Source organism: Triticum dicoccoides, chromosome 2B, assembly GCF_002162155.2.
Source record: "Triticum dicoccoides isolate Atlit2015 ecotype Zavitan chromosome 2B, WEW_v2.0, whole genome shotgun sequence".
Classification (NCBI taxonomy): Eukaryota; Viridiplantae; Streptophyta; class Magnoliopsida; order Poales; family Poaceae; genus Triticum; species Triticum dicoccoides.
In genome coordinates this window covers 789136484-789160980 of record NC_041383.1, presented here as the reverse complement: position 1 = coordinate 789160980, position 24497 = coordinate 789136484, and the positions used below count along the sequence as shown (strand labels likewise).

The 24497-nt window shown below is 47.1% G+C and overlaps 3 protein-coding genes and 1 long non-coding RNA gene across 4 annotated transcripts; 3 read left to right on the top strand and 1 right to left on the bottom strand.

The window, feature by feature from the left end:
* Positions 1-1911: 1911 nt before the first annotated feature.
* On the top strand, positions 1912-9136 carry LOC119366334 (vacuolar protein sorting-associated protein 41 homolog). Its single transcript, XM_037632058.1, has 19 exons — positions 1912-2314; positions 3033-3302; positions 3402-3581; positions 3990-4253; positions 4329-4461; positions 4550-4640; positions 4799-4901; positions 5398-5501; positions 5616-5709; positions 6377-6532; positions 6624-6686; positions 6809-6874; positions 7092-7292; positions 7426-7503; positions 7575-7694; positions 7801-7881; positions 7966-8051; positions 8245-8326; positions 8402-9136. The coding sequence occupies exons 1-19, from the start codon at positions 2045-2047 to the stop codon at positions 8798-8800; spliced, it is 2841 nt and encodes a 946-aa protein (XP_037487955.1). The 5' UTR covers positions 1912-2044; the 3' UTR covers positions 8801-9136.
* A 301-nt stretch (positions 9137-9437) lies between these two features.
* Positions 9438-11736, bottom strand: LOC119366333 (ubiquinone biosynthesis protein COQ4 homolog, mitochondrial-like). The gene is made up of 3 exons (XM_037632057.1): positions 11596-11736; positions 11067-11250; positions 9438-10164 (listed from the first exon to the last, which is right to left on the bottom strand). The coding sequence occupies exons 2-3, from the start codon at positions 11244-11246 to the stop codon at positions 9658-9660; spliced, it is 687 nt and encodes a 228-aa protein (XP_037487954.1). The 5' UTR covers positions 11247-11250; positions 11596-11736; the 3' UTR covers positions 9438-9657.
* Positions 11737-11864: 128 nt separating this feature from the next.
* Positions 11865-13961, top strand: LOC119366332 (small glutamine-rich tetratricopeptide repeat-containing protein 2-like). Its single transcript, XM_037632056.1, has 5 exons — positions 11865-12338; positions 12459-12508; positions 12616-12703; positions 13395-13511; positions 13623-13961. The coding sequence occupies exons 1-5, from the start codon at positions 11886-11888 to the stop codon at positions 13674-13676; spliced, it is 762 nt and encodes a 253-aa protein (XP_037487953.1). The 5' UTR covers positions 11865-11885; the 3' UTR covers positions 13677-13961.
* Positions 13962-22403: 8442 nt separating this feature from the next.
* Positions 22404-24164, top strand: LOC119368823. Its single transcript, XR_005176743.1, has 2 exons — positions 22404-23087; positions 23727-24164. It is a non-coding gene; the product is annotated as an uncharacterized LOC119368823 (long non-coding RNA).
* Positions 24165-24497: the final 333 nt, after the last annotated feature.

Here is a 24497-nt window from a genome sequence, read left to right as displayed (position 1 = left end):
TTTTGAAGTTGTGTGTGTGTTTTTTTTTGAACAAAGCAAGGCACCAACGGGTGCCCAATTCCATTGACAGCTTCATCAGAGGTACAAGAGAGAGTACAGTAGTCTTAAGGTGTACAGAGGAGCTGAATGGAGAAGCAAAGATAGGTTGAGAATAGGCCAACCAGCTGAACCACATGTAAGGAAGTAGAAATAACAAAAGGTCAGATACAAATATAGAAAGTAGAAGCTGTCAATGAAGAAAGTAGAAGCCTCTCAGGACACAAATATAGAACTTCTTGGTTGTTGTTTGAGTGGAGAGCATGTAGAAAGAGCGAGCGCCAGATCTGAGAGCATCCAAAGTCCGTTGAGAGCAATTGCTGGAGTAATTGACAAAAAACTACCACATTTCACGTATCCGTCCCACAGAACTATCATATTTTAAAAACTGACCAAAAAACTCCAAATTAGTGCTAATTTCGTGACAAAAAACTACCCGGTCGAGTTGATGACCGTTTTTATGATTTTAAACCTGTTTATGACATGTGGGACCGGCAACAAAGTCAACTCTGTTATTTTGACCGTCAAGTGCTGGCTGGAAAGGACAACATGGGATATTTGTAATCTGCAACATTAGAAACATTAGAAACAGTACACTTTATGTATCTGAAATCCTGAAAGATTGGATTGTTGCAAGCAGGTCGTAAGAGGACAGAGTGCAGTTGTATGATTAGCAGAAGAGCAGTCGAAGACCGGGGCCAAAACTGTTTTGATAAAGCTGCTGTGCAAGGTTATGAGCCACACCATTACGTTTAAATTTTGCTTCCTCCGTATCAGAAAATAAGACGTTTTGTAAGTTAGTTTAAGCGTACCAGAACATCTTATAACCAATCACATGCATTTGACTGCGCAATTTGGGAAAGGTATAGGGGACATGGTTGCATGCGTGCATAAATAGATGAGCAGTTTTAACATGCTCCCTCTTACCCCCTATTTTTATATGAGAGGTAAGAGTATATAATAGATCTGAACCGCTGATCTCATTAATTAGTGGTTTAATTAACTCTTACCGTCTTAGGTGGCGTGTAAAAAGAAGGGATAATAGGGAGCATGTTAAAATTTGCCAAGATAGAGGCTCAAAACAGACGTGCCCGGTGTTCGGGCACGCCCAGGAATGTTTTAGATCAAAATTAGCCAATCCTCATTGTAGATGCTCTTAGGTGGCTGGCATTTCCTTTGGAGCTCTTTCTTTCTTTCTTCTCCCTCGTTGTTTGGGTTGTCGGGCGACTCCTTAAATCGTGCTTTTCCCCTCCGGTTTTAGGTGCTTGTATTGTAAGCCATGTTCTCATCACCCTTGTATTTTTTGGTTGCTGGAGTTTCTTTGTGCTTTGTCAATGATGTTGGATATTATCCCGTTGGCTGAACCCTACGTTTTCTTCAATTCAAATATGATTTCGTATCGAGCCTTTCTTTCTAGAACATTCTCTCTTTTTTTAATCAACATCACACAACTTCCTTCACTTTGCTCCACCTCGACAAATATGACAGGGACAACCACTCTCTAGGTATTGTTGGTTTATGTCTCCAAGCACCTTGCATTGTACAAAGACCTTGGGGCTCGGCAGCTACGACGACACTCTTACACATAAATACGATGCGTCCAACTAACATCCACGGTGAGCGTAAGCAGGAAAGCAGGACACAGCTACAATCCTGCCTGTCCGTGTCCATATCAGCGCATTAAGTTCAGCCCGGATCGCCATCGCCAATGGCCAACACTTCCAATCTTACTCCGAATCCACTGACCACCGGACGCGGCCCGAACCCGACACCGGCTCGAGTCCGACCCGACCGCTCTCCCTTCTTGTCCACCGGACCGCTTCGGTTCGGATCATCGAAGTCAAGGCCGTAACGACAAGCCGATAGACGGACGCCACGCCAATCCAAACACGACCCATCACATTTTTTTACACTTTCAACCCCCACCTTTCCGCGAATTCCACCCTCCCCGGAACGAGGGATCTCGCCGCCGCCGTGATCCCCCCCGCGCGGCGAGGAGGGGAGGAGGATGTCGTCCGCCGCGCGGCGCGCCAGCCACCCGGCGCTGGCGAACGGGGACGGGGAGTACGGGCGGGAGGACGAGGAGGAGGAGGAGGAGGAGGGGGAGGAGGGGGACGAGCCGGAGGAGGAGCCGCGGCTCAAGTACCAGCGGCTGGGCGGGAGCGTGCCGGCGATCCTCTCCACCGACGCCGCCGCCGCCATCGCCGTCACCGACCGCGCCGTCCTGCTCGGCACCCACGACGGCACCCTCCACATCCTCGACTTCCAGGGCAACCAGGTACGGCCACTCCTTGCGGAATTGAGGGGGTTCGTGGCGTGTCTCGCCATTGGATCGTCCCTCATAGCCCGCTCTTAGCATCTATGCGCTCGTAGCATTGGCCTGCCGCTGCACAACTACAGTAGCCAATTGCGCAAGAGACGTTTCAGAGAGCGGAATTTTGTGGGGGCGATTGTAAGCTTCTGCTGCGGAGATTTATGGATGCAGATAGCGTTTGGGCGGCGGAATCTTGAGGGATTACCTGTGATGACTATGCTGAAATTCTATCCTATGAGGCGGAGTCGACATGGTTAGATGAGCTAAATAAAAGACTTATAACTGTCTGCATCAAAACCGTTTGCACCTTTTCAGATGACAAAACACAGCTGCTACTAGCTTCACCATGGGTTGTTATCTGAAAAACAAACTCCATTGTTGGTTGAATCCATGCTGGATAACATAGGTTGTAATGATCATGTCGCCATAAGTCTGAATATAGCTTCCCACTTTCTGTCAAAACTCAAAAGGAAGGGTTGATGGAAATCATATAGGGAACAAAAATGGTATGCGATATGTGAAGTGAAGCCTGTGTTCTGATGCCTTCGTCATCCACATATATTCTGTCTCTACAAATGCCATATCCTTTATGTTGACACTCCTACTAATCTATCATCAAATGCCATATTCTTTATGTTGATACTGATCTATTGTCATCCATTTGTTTGAATATGTTTTGCAGTCAAAGGAAATTAAGGCTCACACAGCAACCATTAATGACATCAGTTTTGAAGATCGTGAATATATAGGAAGCTGCTCAGATGATGGCACAGTAGTAATAAGCAACCTCTTCACTGACGAGAAACTCAAGTTTGAGTACCATCGCCCCATGAAAGCAATTGCTTTAGACCCTCAGTATTCCCGGAGCAACAATAGATTTGCTACAGGTGGCTTAGCAGGTCAAGTACTTGTGCTGACAAAGAAGAGTTGGGTATCAGGCTATAACAAAAAGGTGCGCTTTGCATTCTTGGGATCAAAATATGATCTAATGGATCAATGAGCTCTAATGGCTGTTGTCTCGTATCCTCTATTGCTCGTATCCTTATCTTAGGTTCTGCGTGAGGGTGAAGGACCGATCCATTCTATGAAGTGGAGGACAGATCTTCTTGCCTGGGCTAACGATGCAGGGGTAAAAGTGCATGATATGAAAACGGACAGAGGAATTGCATTCATAGAGAAACCAAAAGGAATTCCTCGGCCAGAAGTTTTACTTCCTCACTTGGTCTGGCAGGTAAATAATGTTTTGATTCAAGATATATACTTTATTTCAATCAGCTCAGTTTCAACATCCCAATCCGGTTAGCAGAGAAATACTACCTAGGTTGCAAAAGGGAAAAGAAAACGTGTAATTTTCTCGCTGATGTGTGCAATAAGGGTTCATAGTTTCCTTCCTCTGTAATCTGGGTCACACAGTGTAAGACAAAGGATGTTGACCAAAACAAGAGGAATAGCATATGGTGCACATTAGTTTCTGAATGGGTGGAACATACTGTTTGTTATGTCTAGGAGCATAATACATGCTTTGTTCTATGAGGAACAAGGATATATGCACCTTGCCGCATGGCATATGACTTGCATGACAGATCACATGGAAACTGTACATACATGCTTGCATACTGATTGATCTTTCTATATGTAGGACGACACAGTTTTAGTTATTGGGTGGGGAACAAGTGTCAAGATTGCTGCAATTCGAACAGATTCATCCCAAGGACTCAATGGAATGCAAAGGAGCATTTCCGCAGCAAGTTCTGAGAAGTATGTTGATATTGTGGGCTCTTTCCAAACTGGCTACCACATATCTGGAATTGCTCCATTTGGCGATCTTTTAGTTATGCTTGCTTATATCCCCGAAGAGGATGATGGAGATAAAAAAAATAGTACTTCTGTTTCTTCACGCCAGGTAAACACCACTGCTTGTCCTCGCATTACCCTTTACCACATTGGTATATTTCCATTATGTCTGAACATTTTGTAGGGAACAGCGCAGCGTCCAGAAATACATCTTGTATCATGGAAAAATGATGTGCTTACTACTGATGCTCTGCCCATTCATGGTTATGAGCACTATAAGGCAAAGGATTACACTCTCGCTCATGCACCTTTCTCAGGTTTGGTGGACTGCTCAACAGTGAATGGACATTTCTTCACTCTTCACTGGAATTTCTATAATGAGGGAACACTTGTTTTGTGATCCAGGAAGTAGCAATGCGGGTGGACAGTGGGCTGCTGGCGATGAACCGCTGTATTACATCGTGTCTCCTAAGGATATTGTGGTAGCAAAGCCAAGGTTCGTTAAAATGTTACAGACCTAGAGTGCATATTAGCCCCTTGTTCTACAATTGTTAATTAAACAAGGCAATGGTAATTTATACAGCGTTATTCTTTCTGAAATTGTGGTGATCTTCATTGGCATTTTTTCTCTGATTGCACGTGCCTTCTAATTAGAGATACTGAAGACCATATTGCGTGGCTTCTTCAACATGGTTGGCATGAAAAGGCATTGGCTGCAGTTGAAGCAGGACAAGGGAGGACCGAGCTTCTTGACGAGGTAAAGTAGCAGTGTCAAGTTTGAATAGTAAATGGAGTACAGTGCATCAGCATTATTTGTCTGATGACGAGGATGCTTTTTTTTAGGAACCTAGAAATTAGCACTGTATTATTGTTGGCCTTCCCATCTGAAAACAATGAGACCTCTGTCGCTGAGCAATACGTGCTTCTATTCAAAAATCAAAATAATCCATCTTTAGACATTATTTTAGAAAACCTTTAGACCTTTGAGTGTCATGAGCTTAGGTGACCATAACATTGGAAGTGATAAATGAGACGCTGAAATACATGTTCTCTTCTTAAATCCCATCTATATGCATTCTTCTTTTCAATTCATTTTCCAGAAAGTTACAAGTGTGTTATGTTTAACCACGTAATTGGTCTATCGTATGTGGGGCAGTTTTTAGGAAGGGTGTCTCTCACTATGAAAAGGAGGTCTAACCACACAAGGAATAGTTGAATTATTATTAAATTTTGTTCATTCAATTTTGTATTAGGTGGGCACAAGATACCTTGATCACTTGATCATTGAAAGAAAATATGCTGAAGCAGCACAACTCTGTCCAAAGTTACTGCGAGGATCTCCTTCAGCATGGGAGAGGTGAGATATTATGTAGACACATTTCAAACCCAGAGAAGGAGTTGTTTTCCATGGGCACTATCTGTGTTAATCATACATGTTTTACATCTAATAACAATAACTTACCTGCCACAGGTGGGTCTTTCACTTTGCTCATCTCCGCCAGCTTCCTGTGTTGATCCCTTACATACCCATAGAGAATCCACAGCTGAGTGATACTGCTTATGAGGTACCTGTACTAGTTTTTGTTAGCTGTAATCCTTGTGTTATATTTTACTTAGCCAGGGAGTAGTAGTACAGGTCAACTAGAGCTTCCTTAGGGTTAATTTGATTCATAGGATTCTTACAGGATTTTCATAGGATTGCGATTCTATGGAATTGGAATTTTTTCTATAGATGTTGTTTGATTCATATGAATGCAATCCTTAGGAATCATTCCTATGGAACTTTCCTTTTTCTATTTGGTAGGAAATTTTGCATGAGTTCCAAGCTATTGGAAAATTCCTACGCTTCCGTCAAACACACACTTGCCCCAATTCCTTTGTCTTGCAATTTCATTGGATTCAGATGGGCAGGGCATATTAATCCTCCATTTTTCCCATCCTATGAATCAAAGGAGCCCTTAGTAAGTAAGATAGTGTATGCAGCTGGACAGCTAGTAGTAGTCAATTTGCCTTTTGCATGTACTAGCAACTGCTAGAGCTGCATGGTCGGTTCAGCATTAGCAACGGACTTGCCCTGTACTGTTTATATGCCTCAAGGCAACAATACAAGTGACAGCTCCAGAAAAACACTATCCTGTGTTCGGCCCCGGCTCCTCTCTGCTTCTAACAGTTTTTTGCTTGTTCTTTCCAAACCTATCTATTTGTAATGATATTCTAATGTGGTCTATGTAGGTTGCTCTTGTAGCTTTAACTACCAATGCGTCTTTTCACGGACTTCTCTTGACTACACTAAAAAGTTGGCCACCTACATTATACTCTGCTTCACCAGTCATATCTGCTATTGAGCCACAGCTCAATTCCTCATCGATGACTAACTCATTAAAAGAGGTGGGTCGGAACATTGTTTACTGGATGTCGAAAGACTGTAATTTATTTATTTAAGCTAGAGGTTGGTATCTTGATCTTGTCTGCTTTGTAGGCTTTAGCTGAGTTGTACGTGATCAACAGTCAATATGAAAAGGCCCTTTCTCTCTTCGCTGAAGTAAGTACACCCTAGATTGTAGCAGTTAAGAGCTCCATTCTACAATTGAGTTATAAAAGGAGCAGTTCCTGTAGTTTTGTTTCTAGGGCATGTTTTTATTGCTAAAACCTTATTTTGTTCAGCTGCTGAAGCCTGAAGTATTTGAGTTTATCGAGAAGCACAATTTGCATGATGCCATTCATGATAAGGTACGGTGTAAGGATTCCCAATTGGATGATAAAATTATCACAAGCATTTGCTATTGTATTGGTTGACTGAATTTTGTGGAATTTAATGTGGCCACAAATCCTAGTCTGTGGTCTAATTTGAGTTCCTTATATATAGTTATACATTCTACCAAGACATAACGTAGAAAGACAAGTCTTTCACATGCTCCACCTATTTATTGTTCTTTACGTTCTGCAGGTTGTCAATCTTATGCTATTGGATTGTAAAAGAGCAGTCCATCTATTGATCCAACATCGTGATATCATTCCCCCGTATGAAGTCGTGGAGCAACTGTTGCATGCGAGTAAAAGTTGCGACAAAAAATATCTGTTGCATCAGTATTTGCATGCCTTGTTTGAGGTAGACATACATGCTGGAAAAGATTACCATGATATGCAGGTATGTGGATTCTCATTGGACGTACTATCCCTATATATTGTCTACCTGCTCATTCTTCCGGTTTCCCCTATTTCTGTACCCTCTTATCTTGTGTTTTGACACAACTAGTAACTCCAAACTATCTGCGTTGTAGCTGGAGCTTTATGCGGATTATGAGCCAAGGATGTTACTGCCCTTCCTTCGTACCAGCCAGCATTACAGGCTTGACAAGGTCCTAGTCCTAATACTTAAAAAAGAATGTTATTCATTCATTATAGTTAACAATGGCGTGTGGTATTTCAGGCATATGAAATATTTGCACAAAAAGAATTTGTCAAGGAGCAAGTTTTTGTTCTTGGTCGTATGGGAAATGCCAAGGAAGCACTTTCTACAATTATAAACAAACTGGAAGATATACAGGAGGTCCTAACCTGGCTCTCCTCATTTTCTTATGATATCTTATGCTGTGTTACCCAACTTGAGTCTATGGGTTTGGATTAGAATAACATAATTTTTGAACTGTATGCAGGCCGTTGAATTTGTTACGGAGCAACATGATGATGAATTATGGGACGAACTGATAAGACAGTGCCTCCAAAAGCCTGAAATGGTAAATCGAATGAGATGTCTGTTTAATCGTCATGAGACTGATACCATTATATGTCTTACATTATTTGTTGTGACTGTTGAGCAGGTTGGGATGCTGTTGGAACATACTGTCGGCAATCTTGACCCTCTGTACATTGTCAGTTTGGTTCCAGATGGGCTAGAAATACCCAAGTATGTTTCCCTGGAAGTCTATTTCGCCCAAAGATCACAAGATTGATCCTAGGAAATATTATACATGACAAAAACCTTACAAAACCAATTTCTTTCGTCATTTCACCAACAATTTGTGAAAAACTGACAAAGACACCTCTTAACCCATTCCGTTCCTGGTTAAAGTATTTACTGATTATCCACGCTTTGACAGATTGCGGGATCGCCTTGTGAAAATTGTGACAGACTATCGAACAGAAACTTCACTGAGACATGGATGCAACGATATACTAAAGGTCAGCCATCTCCATTTCACCACCCTGGTGTATCTGTCATCCATCTTACATGTTTGCTGGCTCTGCCTTCTGTAGGCCGATTGCGTTAATCTTTTGGTCAAATACTACCATGAGGCTCGGCGTGGGGTCTGCATGGCAAGCATGGACGAGGAGGCACAAGGAGCCAGAGTCAATGAAGGATCTTCGCGAACAGGCGACAGATCATCGACTTTACGCAATCTAGAGATGAAATCCAGAACGAGGTGTGGCGCTAGATGCTGCCTGTGCTTCGACCCTTTGTCCATCCAGGACATGTCATTTATCGTGTTCTATTGCTGCCATGCGTATCACCAGTCTTGCCTCGAAGGCGGGCTGGACTCGATGAAATCAAACAGTAATGCTCGGGATAGCGACGAAGGCTCGGAGGACGACGACGGTTCCCCCTCGGGCGAGTCCAGAATGCGGTGTGTGCTGTGCACCACAGCCGCCGCATAAGTTATATTCCTCATTGAGCTGTCCATATTCTGATGTGATGTGTTGTAAGTTTTGAGCCCTGTAATTATTGCATTGCGCTCTTCTGGGGTTGATACATATGTAACAACAATAGGTTGTCGATTCTTTGAGGGGGAGCTGTGTGCGTCCTCGGCATGGGGTTTCTGTAAATTTGGCGCGCCACCTGAGTTTGAGCAAGGTTGTAACGGCATTTCTTTTTTCCTCAATGCCACGCTTGCCAGATCATGCAATGTTCATGAAGACTTGTTGTTTTGAAGAAAGTGGGATGAGCAAATTTTTTTTTGGATCTGATAATATATTTGTTTTCCTATTTGTAAACAACATTTTTCTCCTTGTTTCAAGCTGTAGTATGACCCTGGTGTATCTGAGATTCGGCCATTTTATATTGACACCGAGATTCAGCCATCACAAGTGTAATACACTGATTCAAAATTACAATATACTCCCTCCGTTCCTAAATATAAGTCTTTTTAGACATTTCAAATGGACTACAACATATAAATGTATGTAGACACATTTTAGAGTGTAGATTCACTCATTTTACTCTGTATATAGTCACTTATTGGAATCTTTAGAAAGACTTATATTTGGGAACGAAGGGAGTAGAATAGTATAAGTCTGTTCGAGCAAACCGAGAAGATATATCATATAAGTAGTTTGTGGTCAACATTGCATATTACCTTACGAAGCAACATCCAACAGCTACCATACCCTATTTACCTGTTAACATATCGGCAGCACAATTCATGGTATCATTCTCACAAAGAGAAACTGACAACGAGCAAGGCTGAAAAACCAAGATACATAAGTTTTTATGCAAAAATGCACTGGCCTAAAGTCTAAGCACTGCTCGTCGCCTTGGGATCCGGGCACGGCACGATCCCCCAGTTCCTCCGCACCTCCTCCAGATCCTCATGGAAGTGCTTCTCATAGTACACGGACATCAGATCAGTAGCCTTGACACCTGCCTTGGTCGCCCACGGGAAATAGTGCTGGAAGAACAGCCTCCTCTGCTTCTCGCTGAACCTCGCGGAGCCCCCGACGACAGAGAGCATGCACATCGGGAGGAAGATCTGCTCGAACTCGATCACCTTGAGAGCAGTCTCGCCGATCAGGTTGGTCGGGAGGCCGAACAGCACGTGCCAGAAGTCGTGCACCTCACGGGCACGGGTCGCGACGAAGGCGAGGTCGTCGGTCTCCATGAAGCGAACTGGTGGGCGGTCGTCTGGTGAGAAGTTCCTTGACCCCATGAACTGAGCATAGGCAGCACCGAACGTGTTCTCAGGCATGTCCCAGGCGTGTGAAACCCGAGTGGATATAACCCGAGGACGCTCCAAAAGAATTTCCTGTAGGAACATGCTATTTTAGTTAGACTGGAAAGAAGTCCACAGACAAATGGATATAACTGTATCTTCAGTTTGCCATGTATATACAAATTGCATCGAACTGGTAAAAGACAGTGTGCCTCAGATAACAGTAACAATGGATATTCAAGCTAAGAAGCTTAGACTCCAGCTAAATAGGAACATAATTTGGAAATTTAATCCAAAGAAGAATGAACAGTATAGCAATAAAAGTAAAAGGAACCAATGTACAACAAATGCTTCATATGAACCCTGTATTTCTATCAAATCCTTTGCAGATTATGTCCACTGTCCGAAACAAACCACATACTAACAGGAAAAGTACATATTCTACAACGAACCAATGTACAACAAGCTATTTTAGACATGAAGGAAGTCCATAGACAGAGGGATAGAGCTGTATCTTCAGTTTGCCATGTATATGCAAATTGCATCAAACTGGTAAAAGACAGTGTGCAGTTGCCTCAGACAGTAATAACAATGGATATTCAAGTTGTTTAGAAAGTATCTAGAACAAATGGTAAACAGAATCCAGTGAACAGCACAGCAACAAAAGGAATCAATCTAGAACAAGTGCCTCATATAACCCTGTGTTCATATTCAATCTTCTGTGGATTATGTCCTCTCTCTGAAACAAACGACATAAACAGGGAAAATATATTCTACAACAATAGCATGGGTGAATCAGCAGTTGGCAACCATTCTCAGTTTTGACATGACAAATTACGGTGTTTCAATAATCGAGCAACCATTCCTATAGAAATCTAGTACAAAACATGCTAGTAGCAAAGGCTCTAAAATGATGGTCTAAGACAGCAACAAATGTCCAAACATAACAGCACACTCGATATTGATAAGAGAGGGTATATATAGTGTGGGCTTACCCTGCCTTCGGCGCTGTTCTTCATGCGCTGGAGCACCCGCTCGAACGCTGGCTTCCCGGTGGTCTCCCCAAGCGCGGCTATCAGATCAGCTCTCTTCGGATCAAGCAAGGCCCCGAACGCGGAACCAACTGCAACAGCCGCCTGCTGCCAGCCCTTGAGGTTAACACGCGCCGCCAACATGACGCTGCAAACACCAAGGCTCTCTTAGGATAAGAACTCTACAGTCTGATGACTTTTTACAACAGCATCATACGAGCACGGCAGCCACATAGTTAAGCAGTGATCGGAGAGGCGTTTCATCAAACAGCTAGAGGGCGTGATCCCAAACGCGGCACCGCGTGGCCTGCGGAGGCGGTCGTCGGGCCGAGAAGCGCACGGGCAAAGAAGAGGCCACCGAATCGCTGGCAGATTATGAGCACCCGGGGGAATCGCCGCCGCTCGCTTCCGGTCACCACACTCCGTCCCGCGGAAGTGAAATAGAGAGCAGAAACTCGGACGAGAGCCGAGACGAATGCGAGTAAAGGTGCACCTTGCGAGGAATGTCGGGCTCCCGTGGCGCCGCGGGCCGGAGAGGGATCGTCGGAGTCGTCGTCGGAGGAGGAGACGGCGGCGTGGAGAGAGTCCCGAGTTGTTTATGCCCGTGCGATGGCGTGGACGGGAGGGTGTTTTTCGCAAAAGCGCCCACCGCTTCGACGCGAGCGGCCGGGCCCAGCGCCACGTCGACGCATGCAAAATTGCAAATACAACCCTATATTTATTTATTTATTTATTTGCGAGCCTCGTTCACTGTCCAAGCCGTTCCATCATTCTACTACTCACATGGCGACGGCGATGGCCGTGGCGGGAGCAGCCTGCGCCTCCCGGCCGCCGCGCCCGCCGCGCCGGCGAGGGCACGCGCCGCCGCGCGCCGCGGCGGGGGCGGTGGAGATACGGGTCTGCACGAACCGCACGTGCGCGCGGCAGGGCGGGCGCGAGGTGCTCGCGGCGCTCGAGGGGCTCTCGCCGCCCCCGCCGCGCGTCGACGTGGCTTCCTGCGGGTGCCTGGGCCGCTGCGGGGCCGGGCCCAACGTCGGCGCCTCCGTCCCGGGCCGCGGCAACGCCGTGTTCGCCCACGTGGGCACGGCGGCCCGCGCCGCGCGGCTCCTGGAGCACCTCCTCGGCGCCGCCGAGTTCGACGCGGCCGCGGGGCTCGCCGCGCTCGCCCTACGGGAGAAGGCCGAGGCCACCCTCGCCGACGGGAGAGCCGCCCAGGCGGAGGCCCTCTTCACCGAGGTGCGTGCGTGCGTGCGTGCTCTGCTGTCTGTCTCCTTTTTCTTCAGAATAATGCCATGGGACAGAGCTGCATGCTATTCTGATTGAGAAATGACCATGGCTTGTTTGTGCTGGCTGTAGAGCATCGCAATGGATGCTCCTGGTGGGCTGCATCTGGCCTACGGAGGCAGGTCTGCTTTGTTGTGCCGAATTTGGTTGGAGAACTAGCTAGCGTCTGACAGTGTAAATGTGAACTCTGATGAGCTTGGCTTGTGATGGTTTGGCCGCAATTCTGCAGGTGTAAGGCGAGAATAGTGGTTGGGGATACCGCCGGCGCGCTCGCGGATGCCGAGGAGGCGATAAGGATAGCTCCCAAATTTCCTCAGGTATCACTTGTAAATTGAGCTCTTTTGCTTGTTCAGGAATCATGATACTACATCCTTAGTTAGCTATGTGTGTTGTTTATGAATTGGATGGCTCAGAGTGGCCATTTTCTGTCAGAAACTTGTGCCGGTAGCTTTGCGTTAACTAGCAAGTTCAGGTTGGGGAAAGCCAGGGAGGGTGCATATGACAGTAAAGTGAACTGAAAAAACCATTTAGTATGCCTGACCGTGAGCCCATGAATTACAAAATCGAGAGTGGTGATTACGAGATGAATCTGATGATTAACTTATATGTGCACCGTGAGATCATGTCGATATCAAAGGCAGTGTAATCTCACACATACATTTGCGAGGCTGCACTATGTACTGATAAATGTGTTCCTGATAACACAATTGTAATCATGGACCTAGGCCAGTAAGCTCCATTTGAAGCTTTGAGACATCGCAGATTTAATGCTTTTGAACTGCCCAAGTATCTTGTCTTTTTTCTCTTAGTCTTGCAGACTGTTGCGAAAATATCCTTGTGCATAGCTTGGCTCTGAATGTGTAATGTGTCCATGTAGTTGTTCTCTTTTATGGCCGTTTATTGGACAATTATACACACTTAAAATTTGGTGCTTGCCTTTCTTGATAAAAGCTGCATGTAACCTTCCTGCCTCTGAAGCATCAAGTCTTGTGGGCAATATATATGCAGTGTCACTTGTTGCGAGGGGACGCGCTGTTTGCAATGGGAGAGTACCACTCCGCAGAGGATGCATATGCACGTGCCTTGGATCTTGACCCATCTATTCGTCGGTCCAAGTCTTTCAAGGTTAGTGTTGAAAAATGCGCTGTAGTTTTGGCATTTCATGGTTCCAATTGCACTCGCGTGATTTAGCGCTGCGGACTTTCTATTCTGAGTTTCTGACACTCCTTTGTCCAGGCCCGCTTGGAAAAACTACGGGAGAAGCTTGTCAGTGTCAGCACTTCATCATAGTTGGCACTGAAAACTGCACTTCTAAGATCAGATGAAAAGGTTCATCCAGCAAGAAATGTATGTATAGCTTGTGGGTTCATCAGTCTATATAAATTCTCAACGCAACCTCTGCAAGTGTCATATGTAGCTAGCTTTGCTCGTTCATTTTAACATTATGCAGTGTACAATGATCTTCCTTTGACTCCTTAGAAGAAGAGAGACGGTGTGTTGACCATCATTGTTGTGCCCATGTAGTTTTGAATTCGACATATCCTATTTGAAATAAATATAACAAATTCAGATGTAGGCTATGGAGTTGTTTATTGGGTTAATCTTTATTGCTTCACTTCCCATTTGTGAACTACTATTTCGCTATACCATACTGGCATTGGTTTTTTTCAGGTTAAGATTAATTTTGTGCCAAACAAATTGGATACGAAGGAAATATGATTTTGTAGCGACGCAATTCCTTGATAACTTTATAACACAGTATGATAGATGTGGCGACTAGAAAGACAAGTCAGTATTATAGCTAGCACACGATGATAATAATTGGTAGGCAGCCTCTGTGAGGTGGATGCCGTACGTCCCAGACCAGCTGGTACTTCTCCGGGCCGCCGCACTCGCTCGCTCCAGCCATGCCGCACCTCTTCCCGTTGTTCTAGTTGTAGTTCATCGTGGGCGAGATCGGCGGCAACCAAGTCAAACTGAATGTCACATTTTTGCACTATTTGTTCAGAGGGGCCTTAAGATAACTGTTAACCAAGTCATTATAAGGTGCTCCTTAATTATGGCTTCTTCTATCTAACTTTATCTATTGTATGTACATTATATCTTCTAGCCATTCCACCGACATTCGAATTTGGTCATGCTACTCATGTGTAGTATGAATTGTGTTTAATGTCAATATTATTTAATGTACATGCTAACTAATCTATGACTCGTAAAAATATATTAACCGAGGACTACCATGGTGCACATATCCTTCATAATATCTTTGTCGGTGAAAATCTGACACAACTCTTATGTGTCTCAGTTTTCACCGATCAATCTAGATACTTGTCCCTGAAAATGTCGCATGTAACTCAGACTGTTTGTCATGCAACACGAAGGGATGCATTAATTTTACATTGTAAATATGTATCTCAGTTGTTCGATGGAACAAAAGGACAAAGAAATACATGTGCCATCTGGTCGATGGTCTGGTAAAGGCAATGCAGATCGTCCATAAAACTAAGGGTCATGCACCTACCTCGGAAGGAGAATTGATTCAAGACCACTCCCTCTGCTTGTTCTTTGCTCATCCTCTCATTACCTCCCAATGTGAACTATATATAGCCCAACTTAGTAAATCGTTAGCCACAACGAGGAGAAAGCAAACCTTGCATATCGCATCAATCATGGCGATGAAGAAACTCTCGTTGTTCATGGGGCTGCTCATACTTGTGTTGTTTCCAGTGCTGTTGCGACAAGACGGTTTTGATCAACGGGTGGCATTGCAAGAGACTAAGAGTAGTGTAGCCACATTGACACTTGACGCCAATCTCTCCATAGCAGAAGCCTCAAGGCTCGGTAATATCATTGACCCAGACACTATCTTTGGTGGTGAAGATGGCTTGTACAAGAACATCAGTGAGTGCATTTCCAACATCCCCGATGATAACATTAAATGATACTCCTCAAATGGATGTATCTAGCACCAAGTTAGTGCTAGATACTCCCTCCGTCCGAAAAAGTTTGTCCCTCAAATGGATGACGAAGGGCTTCCTTTTCCAATGAACACCTTCTCACGGAACACTGTTCCGGGCTTTAGGCTAAGCATATACTCCCTCCATCCGAAAAAGCTTTTCCCTCGAAACAGTGTTCGTGAGAAGGTGTTCATTGGAAAAGATAAGCCCTTCGTCACACTATGACCAAGGCCAAGGATGGCATGCTCGTCAGCTCCAGTGGTAGTAGCACTGTTACCATAGAGTGAGTCCGACTATTTCATTGCCTATGGTATTATCATCAAGAATGATGCACTTCCTGCCAAGAGGGTGGCAAACAAGTGCAGGCCACTGCGTTGCATGTCATGGGCACAAAGGCAATTTTCTATAACTGCACCATCGAGGCCGGCCAGAGAGCCTTGTATGACCATGAGGGGCTCCACTACTTCAAGGCCTCTACAATCAAGGGAAGTGTTGACTTCATCTTCGGGTCTGCATGATCGTTGTATGAAGACTGTAGTATCATCTCTAATAACAAGGATATCACCGACATGGAAGTGGCACAAGAGGGCCGGGCCAGCGAGAGCCGTATCAACAGTGAGAGCAGTTTCTCCTTCAAGAATTGCACCATCAAGGGTGAGGGGAAACCAGTATTCTTAGGAAGGGCATGGGGGAACTTCTCGCAGGTTGTGTACTCTTCCACTGAGATGGACAGTGAAATCGTTCCCATCAGATGGGGAAAGGGGAATATGCAAAAAAAAACATGAAAAGGGGATTATGCAAAAGCCTAAGAGGCACTTATATCCCTTTCCCCATCCGACGACGGGCATGTGTACGGTTTCACTTTTGTTTCTCCGCCCTCGACATCCGCACCGAGCCCCTCTCCCTCTACCATCTCTTCGCCCTCATGTCCAGCTTCGATCGGAGGGTCGGACTATTCTAGGGTGCTGATGGCAACTTCAAATTGTCCGCTAATGCCGCTGCTCGTGGTGGCCGTGGTCCACCCAAGGGCTACCGTTGCAAACCGCGAAGTAACTCTGGTGGATCGCGCGACGGCGGTGGCGCCGGTTATAACCAGCAGGGAGGAGGTGGCAGCTACAACAGGCCATGACAAGGTATTGACGTTAAACCAAATGTTTCAGTGGCGACACAATTCCTTGATAACTTTATAACACTTGTTGAGTATGCTGTGGCGACTATAAAGTTAACTTAATATTGTAGCAAACGGAATCACAATGCCAACTTAGCATAACTGTAAAGTATCTTATCTCATTGACACTAGCAAATTAAATGACAACACATAATAACCTAATAACTAAAGAGTATATAACAAACTAAATCGCATTAATCTCATCACATAGCCTAATAGTAGTACATAGTACATCAAGTTCAGTCTTGCTCTCTTGTCTGTACGTTGAGGTAGAGGATTGCTCAGTTTACGAAGAGAGCAAATAATTCAGAAAGAAGCACATCCATTATATATAGCCTGACAACTCAGCTCAACACCTAAAACTTTGAGTGAATATCCATGCTCTCGAAACAAACGGTTGAGACCACAACAAAATCGACAATGCGCTACTCTGTTGGCAAGTAATAATGTGTTTGCCCACCAAAAGAAAAGAAAGAAACTGCACCGCGGATCGGTCATTCAGCGACAGCTGCACATGACAACTGTTTTTTATGTCTTTCAACAAACAGTTGCACAGGAGAAGAGCAAGCAGGGACCATCACGGCACAGATCAAACGAATTAGCTTCTTTCTTTACAGAAAGGAGCTACTAGTAATTTTTGGTTGTCTGAACATTTTTACTTGATGTTGCACATTACTAAGGCTGAACTTACTTTTTTGTTGTTGTTGCAGAAGGCTGAACTTACTCTCTTTTCTGGTGTGCAACTATTAGTCTGTAACTAGGTTATACTATATGAAAACCTTGGGATGAGAATGGTTGGATGTTGACTGAAATGCTTAGTTGTGATTGAGATCTAAGAAAATTGTAGGCAGTTTATGAAGAGAGACCTTATCCTTCTCCCCGCCAGCCGCCACACCACAGCCCGCCTCCATAACATCGTCGACGACGAACAAGGGGTTTGAAAGCTTGGGCGTGCAGGACAGGTCCTTGCATGCCTCCAGGTCCAGGGTCACTAGTTTGAAACTTTGTTGTGCCTTCGCGTCTAAAGCTCCTCTTTGCATGCTCGCTGTGAAGCTGCCATGTAGGATCGTTCACGCATCGGGCGCTAGTATATCGTGTGTATACTGCCGCATTGTCTCCAGGCTATGGCGCGTGCGTCATGGCCGACCCCACTTAATTTCCGCAGACTCCACGCTGAGGCCGACCACGTCCCCGCCGCGCCGGAGGCCTTGCTCGTCACGGAGACCCGCGAGCACGGCACAGGCCCGACGACGAGGCCGGTTTCTCCTGGTCTCCTCGTCCAAGCCCACGCCCATGCCCCACCGCGTCGCCATACCCAGCGGCTACAGCCTCTCCAACGTGTGCAACGGCCTCCTCTGCTTCACCCTCGACACCGTCCCCGATGCGCCGGCGTTCATCGGCAACCCTGTCACCGGCGAGACGGCAACGCTTCCTAAGGGCATCTCCAGGCCGCGCCCCCAGGAAGGCCTCTCCAGGCGTTTTTTTCGCGCCGGCGCCGAAAAAACGGCCCAGTCGCGCCCCCAGGAGCCCGATTTTCGCCGGCTTGGGCCGAAAATAGCGCCGGCAGACCCAACCCGAACCCGGCGCGCTGGGGAGCCGTTGGGGGCTCCGGCGCCAGGGAAAAGCACGCCTGGCCCACACCGACAGGGGAAAAGTCAAGGTTTTCTTCCCCCGACTCGCCTCGCACCCCCCCGCCCCTCGGCCACCACTAGCTATATCCCGGCGACGGCCGCCGGCCTACTCCGCTAGATAGCCATTCCCCGCCGGAAAATAGCAGCGCTTCGCCGCGGCAGTCCCTCCCGCAGCAGCTGGGCGTTTCCGGCCGCCGTTTCCGGCCGCGGTTTAACGGCGGGTACACGCCCACCGCGCGCAAGGTGTTCGGCGTTTTGACTGTCTCGGCGATGGACTCGGATGAGGAGGAAGAGCTCGCCGCGCTGCTGGAGGAGGAAGCCGCGGCCGACTCCAGGAAGAAGAGCATCTGATGGTGCTCGCCGCCCTCGCCCAGCTGCTGGCGATCAATGAAAAGCCGCGTCGAGGTGGCTCGGCGCCGGGGCGGGTGAAAGCAAAGAACCGGCATCGTCTGCAAGGCTACTGCATGCTCTACTCCGACTACTTCGCCGATGCTCCACTTCATGGCGAGAGAACATTTCGGCGCCGTTATCGGATGAGCCGAAAGCTCTTCCTCAGGATTGTGAATTCCATCCGGGAGTTCGACAACTACTTCAAGTGCAAGATGGATTGAACTGGCGCTCTTGGATTCACCTCCATCCAGAAGTGCACGACAGCGATGAGGATGCTTGCATATGGGGCTCCCAGTGATTCACTCGACGACTATGGGCGCATGGCCGAGTCCACCAGCATAGAGTGTTTCTACAAGTTCTGTCGGGCAGTGGTGGCAGTGTTTGGGCCGCAATACTTGAGAACACCCAATGCGGAAGACACTGCTCGGATCCTAGCCCAGAATGCAGCAAGAGGATTTCCTGGGATGCTTGGAAGCATCGACTGCACGCATTGGCAATGGAAGAACTGCCCATTTGGTTGGCAGGGGATGTACAAAGGCGGTTGGCGGTTGCAGTGTGGTGCTTGAGGCGGTAGCCACACAGGACCTCTGGATTTGGCACTCCTTCTTTGGTATGCCAGGAACTCACAATGACATCAACGTGTTGCAGTGCTCTCCTGTTTTTGCCAAGCTCATTGAGGGTCATTCTCCTCCGGTGAACTTCGAGATCAATGAGCACCAATACAACAAGGGGTACTATCTAGCTGACGGCATCTATCCGAGATGGTCGACATTTGTAAAGACGATCTCAAACCCTGTGGCAGGAGGCAAGAACGCCTAGTTTGCGAAGGTTCAGGAGGCTTGCAGGAAGGATGTCGAGCGGGCATTTGGTGTGCTCCAATCTCGATTCGCTGTTGTTCGGTACCCCGCTCAGACTTGGTCGAAAGATCAAATGTGGGATATCATGACTTGCTGTGTCATCTTGCACAACATGATCATCGAGAGCGAGCAAGAAGACCCAGTGTTTGACACTGAACCATACTACAGGCAGGGTCCTCTAGCCAAAGTTGATCACCAGCTACCGGCAACTTGGACTGCCTATCTCAGTATGCGTCAGGAGATCCGAGACCCACAGGTGCATCATCAACTGCAAAAAGATCTGATTGAGCACCTATGGAAGCTCAAGGGGGACGCCGCATGATGAAATACGAGTTTTTATTTGTTGAACTATATAATTTGTATTGAACTATTTGTTGTTGTAGTATTTTGTTGAAGTATTTGATTTTTCTGTGATGAAATATGTGATAAGGAATAATTGTGTTGATAATTGAACGCCGAGACACGGCGAAACCATGCCGAATATGGGCCTATTCTCGCCCATATGGGCCGTTTATTCGCCAAAATTGGGCTGCAAAGTGGGCCAATTTCGGCGCCTGGGGGCGAGCTGGGGGCGACGACTGGGCGCAAAACCACCCCCAGCGCGAGTGTATCGCCGGCTCGCCCCCAGGGGGCGATTTCTATGTGTCCTGGGGGGCCAACGGCTGGAGATGCACTAAGGCGCCTGCCTTGCAGCTCTGGGGCGAGCAAACCGCCTACCATCACTTGGCCTTGGCGTTTTGCCCTTCCACCAAGGAGCACAAGCTGTTCTGCTTCTCCTGCTTGCCATGCATATGGTGGGCTCTCGCTCGAAACTCCGGTTATGGGTTATGTCACTTGCCACCGGAGAACCAGTGGGTCGAGTACGACGACAACAAGCTATGCTGGGATCTGAGTACAGCTTCTACACCGACGACGATCGGTGGGTCACCTCGACGAGCACCTGGTTTGACGACGGCAAGAATACGTTGTGCTTCAGATGTGGGGATGTCTTGTTCAAGCATGGCACGAGAGGACGCTCGCCAGAGCCGTTCCCACACGCTGATTGTCCTCCATGAGGACAACAACTCGAGCTGCCGCCAACGCCACCGAACTGCAAATGGAACCTTTTCAGTGGTTGTCGCCCCAACCTGCTCTCACCTCTCACCTTGGCAACATCGCCATTGCCTTCATACGCCGAATTGACGAGACAACATTTCGAGCACAAATTGTTGCTTACACTACGCCAACAGGAATGAAAACATCACGCATACGCTGAGCTAAGTCAAATTTGCTGACAAGCTTCAACACATCTTGAATGATAGCATGCATGACCCACTGGTCATTGAGCCCGGAGGTTCTCCCAGCATCAACACATCTCACAGCGCAGGCCATACTCGCCATAAACATTCCATAGTTGCATTACTGTGACTTAAAGCTTTCCTATTGATAGTACAATATATTGTTTTAGGAGTTCTCTCTATTAGTAGAGCTCATGGGGAATTGCCTTTCCCTTTCGATGATACTATTTAAGGAAATGTTGTTAAGTATTAATGATAATCATTTGCCCTTTCTTGTTGTTGCGGACGATCGTCTGCTTTTTTTAGACACTCTTTCTAAGCTTTTATTCAACCTCCATAATGTTTACAGATAAAAATTGAAGTTTTCCAGGTTAGCCTAACCAAACATGGCGACCAAACCCGAGAGTTAAAGAATGCCTAGTGAGATTGTGAGCCTCAAAATTCAAGCTCCTAAACTCATGAACGATATTACAATCCGCAAACCCCCTAGATAGGTCTATGATTTCTTGTATGATAGCATACTCCGCCGCAGAATTTTGCTTGATGTCGTTCACCACCGTCTTGTCGATCATCTGGTGTCACTAATGTTAGTGTATTGAAATGTGTTTATATCTCAATAAAATGTTTAAACAACCTGTCGAGGCGGCTCAAAGCCCAAATTGAACAATTGTTCTATGCTATGGGGCTTTAAAAAAAGGTACGATTGGTGCCTACTGGCTACTATCGACACGGAGCTTTTAGCAAATTTAGTGTCGAACATTTCCCAAACCGTGGTCAGCACCAATTTCGCGGGATTCAGGTTCCGTTAGCGCCAACATCAACACCTGGTTTCCTATTGCTTATGGCATTTTCTTTTTTCTAATCTTATTTCACAGTTTCAGCTACCACCACAGGAATCAGGCACTTTGCCTTCAGCCATGGCTGATGGCAAAGGCATGCTAGGCTGACGGCAAAGATCTTTGCCGTCAGCCAGCAGACGGCAACAGGTCTGGCTGAATAGGTTACGGCAAAAGCCTCTTTGCTATCTGCTGACGGACGGCAAAGATGCAAACGCCTTTGCCGTCTGCTGACAGACGGCAAAGAGCCTAGACGACACACGTGACAGTTCAGGTCCGCTAAGTGGTTAACGGCGTGCTTTGCCGTCAGCTGGCAGACAGCAAAGGCCTTTGCATCATTGCCGTCAGCCAGACAGCAAAGGCCTTTGCATCATTGCCGTCAGCCAGCGGACGACAAAGATGCAAAGGTCTTTTCCGTCTGCTAGCTGACGACAAATCTGCTAAATAGGCCAGCCCAGTACACCCCAGATTATACAGGTAGCTGTCACGTGGCAGCTTTGCCGTCTGCTAGCAGATGGCAAAGACCTTTGCCGTCAGCCAGCAGATGGCAAAGTGGCTATATAGCCCCTGTTTTTTTTTTCTGTTTTTTCCTAAATTCATTCAATTTAACAGAATTTCACACACACACACATATAGAACAACACTATTTTGATGCTGGGATTGGAATAACTATTTGGTTCACGTCAGGCCTATATAGGCCCGATTAGGTGTTCCCGAGATTCCAGAAAATGCCCACCAGTCCCACGCCTCCCTCCCGTATCTCGCTCTCCCCCGATTCCTCCTCTTGAGACGAACTCACCGCCCCGCCCTCGATCCGCCCCCTCCCCCCGCGCCCTGCCTCAAGATCAGGCCGCCGCGCCGCCACCGACCCGCGGGTTAGGCCGCCCCGGCGCCACCGGTCTTGGATCCGGCCGCCCCGGCACCACCGGTCTTGGATCCGGCCGCCGCGCTGCCTGCCTCTGCTCCTCACCTGTCCGCCTCCGCGCCCGCACGAGGGGATGCCAAGCCCTCGTGCTCCTCGATCGGCAGCCACAGGGGGCCTCCCGCGCACCTTCCCTTCCTTTCTTCTTCTCCTTCCTTCTCCCTCACACCCTCTCTCTCTCTGTTCTCCTGCAGGTACCCGCCGGCCATCATGGACAGCAGCCATGCAGCAGGAGCTCGCCACTGAAGTCCCCCGAGCACCGTACGCCCCGAATCCTCTGCAGCAACCTGGAAGTTCGCCGCCGCCACCTTGGGCGGTTCAACTAACGCACCGCCGCCCTCACCTCCCTCCCCAACAGACGCGCCGTCGTGACTCCACCTCCTGGCTGGACCACCGCGTGCCTCCACCTCCTGGCTTCCCGGTGCCGCCCCGTTGGCCTCCTCCCACGGCCCCGCTTAATCAAGCCCCGCCGTCTTCCCCGTGCGAGCCAACCAGGCCAGACGGCCACCCCCGCAAGCACCCGTCCTCGGTGTTCGCTTGGTGGAGACTAGGAGCAGCGACAGAGACGCCGCCCCAAGGCGGAATCCCTGCCTCCGCTTGGTTCCGTCCACAGCAGCACACCACATCTCCCCCGTCGTCCATCTGCCATGTTCATGTCCACAGGTGACCTTCTCTCCAAACATGTGTTGACCTTCCTCCTCCTGTTGCTTCCAACTCCCCTCTTAGATGATTGAACTCTGTCTCATGGAGTAGTAGAACTGCGGGCATGTCCTGCTCCCATGCCACGATGAGAAACCAACTCATGCAATTTTGCAGGGTATTGGTGAAGTCCAGAATGAATGTGGATTAAGGTTCAGGATGTGCAGTATTTGTTTAGTACATTCAGAGTGTTTTCCCCCTGTTTTTCATTTCTTAGCTTCTTCATAGATTATTAGAAAATTTCCGTGACCAACATTCCATCATCTGAAGCTTATAGTCTCATGTGCGTACTAAAAAAACACATTTTGATCAGTATATTCTGCATCCGTGTGAAATTATATGAAAAGGGATGAACCCTGCAGTGTTACCGGTTCAAGTTGAGTTCTCCCTGCAGATACTTCAATTTGTTTTCCCAAGTATTCAGTTCTGTATATATTTTGTGTGATGATGCATCTCCCTGGATCAGTGCCAGACTTTACAAACACGGATGCTTTGGAAAATAACAAAATAACATGTTTTGATACACCATGGTGTCAGTTTCTTAGACCGCGATCTCAATTTCTTATGGTGCTTCGTTTGCTTCCCCCACAACTTCCATTTCAGCCGTTGAAGCTGTAGATGGAGCGTGACATGCAACAGTGTCGCCCCAACAAGCACGCAACGCCGACGACGACAGGGTGTGGCGTGCGTCTGTCCGGCATGCTAGGCGTGGTGCCGAGGGGGCAGCAGTTTGAATTGGCTGGGGGTTAAAGTTCAGGTAATGCTATTGTCTGGTGGCAAAGGACCATGCAGGCTGTTTCGTTACTGAAAAAACGCGTGACGCAAGGAACAAGAATTTTTCAATAAACTCCTACTCTTATTCTTTTCCCCTTCGACTTTCTCTGCCATGGATGTGTGCATGCGTGCTATGTGCGTGAGTGCGCTACAACAATTTGTGTAAAAGAAGCATTTTCAATTGGGCAAAATTAGTTGATGGTTGTCGAAGTTCAGACATTTGTATTGGTAACCTTCAGTAATTATAGAATGAGAAGTAGTGTGTGCCGTCTTGTGCCCACAAGGTGTTTGTGCTTGTGTGCCACTGGCTGCTACACACTCTGTGTTGCTGTTGCTGCTTTAACTTTTACATTTTTCAATGACTTGCAAAAAAGATTTTTTTCCTTTGGATATATGCAATCCAGTACACTTGTTCTACTAAGTAGCAGGGTATGTGCTTCTTAGCGGCCAAGCATGTGAAATCATTTTGCTGATTTCACTTGATGGCATGTACAGAAGTTCAAATAGAAAAAACAGGAGATCACTAGGGAAAATGCGACAAAATCCATGGAACAAACTTGAGCAATTCAACTAGAAAATGCAAAAAAGATAAAACAAAAA